Source organism: Nematolebias whitei, chromosome 9 (assembly GCF_014905685.2).
Source record: "Nematolebias whitei isolate Nwh7 chromosome 9, NemWhi1, whole genome shotgun sequence".
NCBI lineage: Eukaryota > Metazoa > Chordata > Actinopteri > Cyprinodontiformes > Rivulidae > Nematolebias > Nematolebias whitei.
The window spans coordinates 26,512,617-26,521,239 of NC_056506.1; the positions used below are offsets into that span (position 1 = coordinate 26,512,617).

General features: G+C 40.3%; 1 protein-coding gene across 2 annotated transcripts; it reads right to left on the bottom strand.

Annotated features, from left to right (window-relative positions):
• Positions 1-2,950: 2,950 nt before the first annotated feature.
• LOC119415028 (profilin-2) lies at positions 2,951-8,310 on the bottom strand. 2 transcript variants are annotated; one of them, XM_037682157.1, is made up of 3 exons: positions 7,911-8,310; positions 6,415-6,607; positions 2,951-4,446 (listed from the first exon to the last, which is right to left on the bottom strand). In XM_037682157.1, the coding sequence occupies exons 1-3, from the start codon at positions 8,037-8,039 to the stop codon at positions 4,349-4,351; spliced, it is 420 nt and encodes a 139-aa protein (XP_037538085.1). In that variant the 5' UTR covers positions 8,040-8,310; the 3' UTR covers positions 2,951-4,348. The 2 variants fall into 2 exon arrangements, with proteins under 2 accessions (XP_037538085.1, XP_037538084.1); XM_037682156.1 differs by having other exon boundaries at positions 3,062-4,791; positions 7,911-8,309.
• Positions 8,311-8,623: the final 313 nt, after the last annotated feature.

Sequence of the window (8,623 nt, forward strand, 5' to 3'; positions counted from 1 at the left end):
GACAGGCATTTTGGGTTTTCATGAGCTGTATGCCATAATCATCAGTATTAAAACAATTAAAGACCTGAAATATTTCAGTTGGTGTGCAATGAATCTGAAATATATGAAAGTTTCATTTTTATCATTACATTATGGAAAATAATGACCTTTATCACAATATGCTAATTTTTTTAGAAGGACCTGTATATATATATGTATGTGTGTGTGTGTGTGTGTGTGTGTGTGTGTTTTAAATCCTTCCCACATTCTTGCAATATTCTAAACAATGTTTCTAAACTCTAAACGCTCTAAAAGAGCACAGGATGTCATGATTTCAGCTCTCTGCCTCGGCTGCTCTCCACCACCTGCCAGTGCTCTCGGCCACGCCCACTTCTCCACTACAGAGCGGAGATATGGCACAGCTGCAGGAGGAAGCTGTATGCACTGCACAGCTGCAGGAGGAAGCTTCCTCCTGCAGCTGCGCAGCAGGTGCTAAATAATTTAAAATAATTTATTTTAAGTAAAAATTCCATGCCGATCGTGCAGCTCATCCATCAATCAGCCACTTGCGTGTCATGCCCAATCGTACATTGAAAAACTGCGATAGAGCGAGTCTATGAAAAACGAACCATGAAGTAGTGATTGTACTACTATATAAATAATAAATCTTCGTCATACACCAAAGTTAGTCATGGAGTTCCTCAGGGTTCAGTGACTGGACCAATACTCTTTACCTTATGCTTCCGTTAGATAAATTTATTAAAACAGCATGGGATAAACAAAAACAAAAGTTAAATCATTTCATCTGGACCAGTTTCTTTAAGGGAGAAACTTTTTGTCTTCCATCTGGAAGACTTCATCAGTCTGTGGCCTGCCAACCAGGTCAGAGCATGGGATAAATTTTCGTTGTTATGCTGATGATGTGCAGTTATATTTGTCCTTGAAACCCAATGAATCCAATCAGCTACTTAAGTTACAAGAATGTCTTAAAGACATAAAAACCCTTAATGACCCTTAATTTTCTGCTTTTAAACTCAGACAAGACAAGGTTGTGGTTTTTGGACGTGAGCACCTTAAGAATACATTTTGCAGACTTTCACATTCTCTGGATGGCATTAATTTGGCCTCCAGTTCTAAAGTTAAAAATCTTGATGTTACTTTTGATCAGGATTTGTCTAACCCTCATATTAAAATATTACAAAACCTGCTTTCTTCCACCTCCGTAATATCACTAACATCTTGTCCAAAAATGATGCAGAAAACCTGGTTCATGCATTTATGACATCTAGGCTGGACTATTGCAATTGTTTACTATATGGGTGTCCACAAACTTTGTTAAAGTCTTCAGCTGATCCAAAATGCTGCTGCCAGAGTTTTAACGAGCTGATAGATCATATTTCTCAGTTTTAGCTTCTCTCCATTGGCTCCCTATCAAATTCTGAATAGAATTCAAAATCTTACTTCTAACCTTCCAACCTTAAGCTCTTAACAACCTGGCTCCATCTTATATTTGAGATCTTATTGTTCCATATTTTCCTAACAGAGCACTCAGACTGCAGGTTTACTTGTGGTTCCTGTTTCCAAAAGCAGAATGGGAGGCAGAGCTTTCAGTTATCAGGCTCCTCTCTTGTGGAGCCAACACTTCAAGTTTCTGTCCATAAGGCTGACTCATTGTCCAGTTTTAAGACTTTCCTTTTTGATAATTAGGGTTGGCTTGGGTTTCCCGAGCTATCCCTTAGTTACGCTGCTATAGGCTTAGACCACTGGAGGACAAACTGACTACATTTCTTCACAATGCTACTGTCTTTACTTACTCTACCTGTTTTGTATTTATGGTTATTTTTTCTATCCTTGACATGCGTTTTGTCTTTCTTCCAATAGGAGGTACACCTGCACTGACATCTGGACCTGCCATTCTGTGTTCGTTGTCTCTCCTTCCTGTTCCTCTAAAACCCAGCTGGTCAAAGCAGACGGCCGCTTGTACTGAGCCTGGTTCTGCTCTAGGTTTCTTTTAGTTTTTCCTTTCCACTGTTGCCGTTGTGCTTGCTCAGGGTGAGAGAATGTAGTTAAGATTCAACAAGTCTGCTTGTTTCGTTAGAGAACTTTACTAATTGGCTTTTCTATGTATGTGAATGTTTCTGTTCAGTGCTGAGAACTTTGTTGTGATTTGGTGCTATAAAAATTGAATATCCAGCCGTTTTCACACCAGGAATTTCAACCATGTGACCAGTGTCTCCTTTGTGTCAGACACCAAAGACCCTAACCCCTACTGTGAGTAGTGATAGGGCAAACTGCATGTGTATCTAGCTTAGCGCAGCTTTAGAACTCGAACCCCACACTCTGTTCTTTGAATAGAGAAAGCTCCTCAGATGAGAAGTGCAACGACTCGTAACAAATAAAGTCCAGTTGATTTGTCTTGAACTTTGACTAATTTCCCATAAGATCCTTAGTCTAAAATGGCAAGTAGGTGATTTGAATTTCTTCAACAAAAGCTAGGCCTTTATTTTCATGCACTGTAATTTCAGCCCAATTGTTTTTTCCACAAGGTGCAGTTTCCAATAATTTTTTGAAATTCCAATTCACTAATTTGAATAACACAAATATATGCAAGTTCTCTTCAGCATATCTTGCTTATACAAAATCTTTTTTTTTTTCCTCATTTGCTGGTTTTATCATGCACTTTGGAGACAAACTTCCTACTAAAGCAGGAAGTAGATTTTAAATAGTCTGAACTTAAAACTTTTTTTTTTGCAAGCTTAGATATGGTCAAGGCCTGTTTTATATAAACAATCTGAAACTTCAGTTTAGTTTTAAATTTAAAATTATATTTTTTCAATGAGTCTGGAAATAAGTTTCCATACTGAAAACCTGTAAAATACTAAAACCAAGTTCCATACTTCCAAATACGTGTATAAAAACATCATGCAAGGTCAGAATGTGGCTCAGAACAGAAGCAACATATCAGCTTTACTTCTGGTTGGAGTGCTTTTTATTTTATGTCTGTAAACAAGACGTGTAATTCGTGGCATCTGAAATCGTTTTTGTGACGGAAAAATCTCAAAAAAAAAAAAAAAAAGACAAATATTGCAAATGTTTTATTTAATTTTCAATCCTGGACATATTTGACAAAGTCTGGAGATCATGGATGCCAAAATATCCTTTAAGAAGGTGCCATTAAAAGTCATTCCTTGCCGGGGCAGCAGATACAAATCCAATTTCTAAGTAGTAACAGATCAGATATTGATTTTTATGGCACAAAATACACAAGTTATTCTCAGAAAATTTTCACAAGACAACTTACAAATGTTCTTATTCCAACCAACACCATTTTCAAATATGTTTAGTGTACACAGCATTGTTTTAAATAGATTATTTTTTAAAGTACCATACTATGACAAATTGAGAATACACCTTTGATGAGTAAAAGCACAAGGCAAATAATTCCAAGGAGTTGGAGCAGCCTCAGTTTACTGCTGGAAAACGACACCGTCATTTCAGGAACCAGTGAAGTTAGACTAACCAAACATGATTAAACCTTTTAGTGTTGACGTCTACAGAAGCCGTTGCATGTTGTACAGCCGTTTGAAGCCATCGCAATGATTTACGGTCAACAGCGCGTGTACAAAAAGCTGAAGTAACTCTGGGAACCCGCTGAATGGAAATTGGTCCAAGTGCGGAGGGCGAACTTACAAGTGATTTACAGGAAGGACAGAAAAATTAAAAGACTGATTCGTTGCGATTTAAAGAAAACAAAAACATATGACTAGTGTGTTGCAGCCGTCAGATGGACTGTCCACTTAGGCTTCAAGAAAGGATCAACTTCAGTAATGATCTCGTTTTGTATTCACAACCAAACACCACAAACTTTTTAGACCCCATTCAACAACAAAATCATGTGGAGAGGGTAAAATGATTGCTGGTAAAAAGGCGTACATACTTATTGGAGGGAGTCGACAAGGGAGGGAGACGACGAAAACGAAAGAAAAATGTGTGTCGCCAGGCTTGGAGCTGACGCCCCAGTTGGACTAATAATGACAAAAAGGCAAAACATTACAATCAGGAACCACCGTTACACTTGTTCTCCCTCTACAAGCCAGCTGATTTTAATAAGGCCAGTCCAAATCTAACGTTTTTATGTAACTTAGCTATTTTTTTAACACTTCTGGTTAATAAACATCTCAATGTACATACTATAACTGTAGTGTCAAAACCATGAGAAGCACACTGGTAAAGCGGGCCAGCAGAGAGCAGAGTATGAAAGCAGACTGGGTAAGCAGTAATACTGTGTACCACCTTATCCCAGCTGTAGTGTGAGCACAACGTTGTGAGGGGCGTGGGCCGCTTGGATGATGAACGGTGATGCGGTTGCTTAGTATCCAGACTTCCTCAGGTAATCAGTCATTCCATGTGCTTTCTTGTTAAGAGTTCCACCATGGACCGCCTCCTTTCCCATGACTAAAACCAATACTGGAGCACACAAGGGGGGGAAAAATAAAATAAAATAAAGAGCAATGAACAAAACTGAAGAGCGTTCCCCCACTCCCGCGCAGGATGAAATGGGTGAGGGGGGAAAACAAAAAAGGTGACTGCATCTTACCACTCTTCATTGCTATTAAAAGTTTCCAAGACATTTGACTGCTTGTAGGAGAAATCTTTAACAGCAATACTCATTTTCTCTTCTTGTCCCTCAATTGTATAAGAGACCGTGAAAACTTTAAAACCCTGAATCCCTCAAGTATTTTGCCATTGAGTAAGCCTTCTTATTCAAGCCGCCTCCATGGACCCCTTCTTTGCCCATTACAAGAACCAAAACTGGAAGAGAAGAGATGGGGAAAAAAAAGGGGGGGATAGTTAAAGACAAAAAAAGGAAAAGCATTTCAAGCAGGAAACGTGTAGTAAAAAGTGTAAATTCAACTGAAACGTTAAGACTTATAAAACCGTAGGAATTTTTGTTGCAGTATAGCTCGACTTAATATCACCTCACATTTCATATGAAAGACTTAACAGTATTTTACTCTTAACTAGGAGTGATGGATGAATATCCAACATTCTTCCAGCCCAACATCATTTCTGGGTATGATTTTATTTAAACAAGAGTCTCGTGAAGAGAGAGTTTTTAACTATTAAAAACAGCAGAAACTGAAACTAGTGACTCAATGAATGTATTAAAATTAAAAAAAAAAATAAAAACTTAGCATCCCAAATCATTCTGTCAAACCTAAAAATAAAGTGCACACATTTATACGGTTTTGTGCCGACTAACATCTCAGTGGGTGGGTCGGGGGTGTTGCAGGTTAAAGTTGAATGCTTGTAGACGTGCAGAGAAGAGACTCAGAAAAAGGAAATGTCAGAAAGGTAAAATGATTGTTTGTTTTGTGTGAAGTTTCTCTCAGAACAATGAACAGGTTCTTACGTTTATCATCATCTTTTTCCAGCCATTTGGAAGTGATGCTCTGTGTAAAAGTTATGAATATCTTACCTGTTGTGGATAGCTTTCTGAAACACATCAGTTGGAGATTAATCTTAATCTAACAGCAACTTTGAATTAACAACTAGTCCAAAGGCTATGAACAGAATGTATTAGTGCAATTTTAAGAACCCCCCCTTCAGACTCTTAAGTGGTTCATGCAAATGCACTGCATAGATTATGCTGCTGCTTTTTCAATAACTGCACTAATGCCGTTCGAGTTTCCAGCAGGAATAGATACTTTTACTGATTCAAACGATTTTTCAAAACCAATCTGTTTAAAAGCCAAAAGAGAAAAGATTAATTTGTTTTAAGAGGATTTCTGGTTTCAGAGTTTTGTCTCCACTTTTTGCAAATGATGTGGTTCTGTTTGCATCTTCAAGTCGTGGTCTTTGTTGTAGCTGTGTGTAAAGCAGCCAGGATGTGAGTCAGCTCCTCCAAATCTGAGGTTATGGTTCTCAACAGGAGAACGGTGAAACTTGCCACAGAACTGCACTTCAAAAATGGCCAGAACATCCCTTTAAGCTAGAACATGTCTTAGTTTCCACCCCCTCCCTTATTTTTACAACCCAGTGCAGTCAGTCCAGTTCAATCATTAGGGTTTATACTTCAGTTTTGGAACAATATAAAACTAAAAAAAACAAGGCAAATATACATTCAAGAAATATATTAGAATTGGGTTTTTTGCAAACTTTACCTGAAAGCATATGATGTGAGGTACTGTTGCCAAGCCAACAACCAGTTGAGTCAATGATGGCTTACTTGTGTCATTAGTACCACTAAATGGGCACTGCCACTGATGTTATGAGTGATGGCAGACTGGATGGTACAGAAATTCAGTAATGCCTAAATTTAAAAACTATAAATATACAACAAAAGACAGCTTTTTAGATGTATGAAGGCAACTCTTAATGTTTTAACCTATGAAAACAACCTCTAGCTGTTGCACAGACATGCACCACATTTACCTTTTCCAGCTCTTCCTACAGAAATATTGTATGTAGGCTCTCCTCCCTGGCTCTTTGTCCTGATGTCCATCGTCCAGTCCCCGTCATCCTGAAGGCTGTCTCTAAGGACGGAACACTTCTTTGAGCCCAGAGTGAGACCGTTGGTGTAAAAAGTCTCCCGGTCCTTACCAACGAGGACGTCAATTTCATGAACCTGGTGGGAGAGGGGGGAAGCACACAGGCAGAGAGTTTAGTAAATGTCAGAAGCTTCACATGCATTTAGACATTTGTTACTTTGTGCTGAGGTCAACAAAGCTGCCAGATGTTCAATGCTTCAGTTGTGACAGGCTCATGTAGGATTTCTCTTTTTTCTTAAATTTCTTGGAGATACAAGTTTAAACAACAACAACCCCTTGTCACACAGATATTAACAAATGTGTATGGGGAGTGGTAGCACCGAGGTTAGAGAACGTGGGGCTGCAAGCGGAAGGTTGCCAGTTCAACTCCCCATACCAAAATCAAAATGTGGGTGAAACACCCCCACTCTCATTTGCCCCACTCTGGGCCCTTGACCCCACCATCTCCTCCCCTGGGGAGGCTGGCAGCTCTCTGCTCCACACGGAGCGCTGTGGTAGCTCGGTGGTCTGTGGTTGCATCAGGAAGGACATCCGGCGTAAAAACAAATCGCCAAGTCTTTGTGCGAGTTAGTTCAGTGGCCCCTGAAGACGGGAGCAGCCGAAAGAGGCAAATAATTTAACAAATGTATCCGTTCTAATTTTATCTGAACCAAGAATTATAACAAAAAGCAAACTGATTATTTAACAATTTAGCTGCTCTGAGGTTTAAAATGATGAGTAAGCCTTGTTATTTCTTTTAAATCTCACTTTGCTGCAATTTAATCCATTTGTCAAATAAAAAAGAGGTCTTTAAATGACAGCAGAATGTTATACTTGTGTCAGGTGCAGTTCTGTGAGAAACACAGACAGAATTTGTCGTTTTCAAACAAAGGTTTGGTAGAGACAGAAAAACGGGGATGAATGGGTGCTGCTGTCCGTTTCAGAAAAGCTCCGTTTCTATTAAAATCAGCTTAAAGCAAGAGGCGAACCGTGATGATGCAGGTCGACTCGGGCTGAGCTAGGCTAACCAGCGCCGGTCACTTTCGGCCACAGGTAGCCGGCGAACAAGCAGCTAAACTTTAGCTAATTGAAGCCGCCGCGCGCACAAAGCGTGCGCCAGACAGACTACAGATCACCGCTGCAGCACTGCACGAAAACACAGAATATTGCTGCCTACAGCAAAACAGCTCAGGCCCATCAGTAAGCCGGTGAAGTCCTGTCACACGAGGTTTAATCTCGAAACGTGTCCATAGAAGGCAGCAGAAACACAGGCCGCTAGTCCGGCGCTAATCTAGCTGCACCGTTAGCTCTGCGGTCATTAGAGCCCGAGGTGCAGGCAGGAGACAACCCCTTGAAAATGAAGACACAGGTTAATTATCTACAGAAGACTTCTCTTCTTACCGTAACGTTGTTGAAAATACCGCCGGGATGCGCTGCCCAAACATATTTAGCGTCAGTATAACCAACAATGGCGCTATCCTGACAGCTGCCATCGGCCATCAGGTTCTCCACGTAGCTTTGCCAAGACATACTCAAGAAATTGAAGCTTTTATATATATATTTTTTTTTTTTTTTTAAAGACTGAAGCTTTGAATGTATGTCTGGCAAAAAAAGAGACGGCCAAGAGGGAGGAAAGAGGTGCCTAAAGAAGAATTTAGAGTCTCCAATCGAACCCACACTCCGACGTTGACCAACGCGAAGACTGGGGCAGCAAAGAAAGCCAGGGCGGTGAGGCGGCGGCTGGGTGTAGTCCGGATCAGATCCCTCCGCACCATCAGCCGCCGCGCGCTTATATACGGCCGCGCGCGCGCCGCGGCGGGATTTATCAGCTATAGAGCAAGAGTCAGGTCTGAAGGTGCACATGTTCGAGAATATGTTTGAAGGCGACAAAGACTGTCACAGCAGGTGTCGTAGCGTTCTTCAGTGTGCGCATAATTCAGCACATTTAATATAGCGCAGGTGTTGAGCGACTGATGCTTAGCAAAATATTACTTTTTATTGTCTGTCCAAGCAGGTCTCACTTGTAAATGAGTGTTCGAGGCTCGATGTGATTTATCTGTTTAAAGGTTGAATGAATGAAAATTAGAAGGCTGACTAGAAGTTGCTCATATGAC

Excerpts from the sequence above, each read along its gene's own strand:
- LOC119415028 (XM_037682157.1), bottom strand. The coding sequence starts at position 8,039 with ATGTCTTGGCAAAGCTACGTGGAGAACCTGATGGCCGATGGCAGCTGT. Across the intron at positions 6,608-7,910 it reads GTATTTTCAACAACGTTACG|GTTCATGAAATTGACGTCCT; the intron begins GTAAGAAGAGAA and ends CTCTCCCACCAG. Across the intron at positions 4,447-6,414 it reads TGTAGGAAGAGCTGGAAAAG|TATTGGTTTTAGTCATGGGA; the intron begins GTAAATGTGGTG and ends TGTGTGCTCCAG.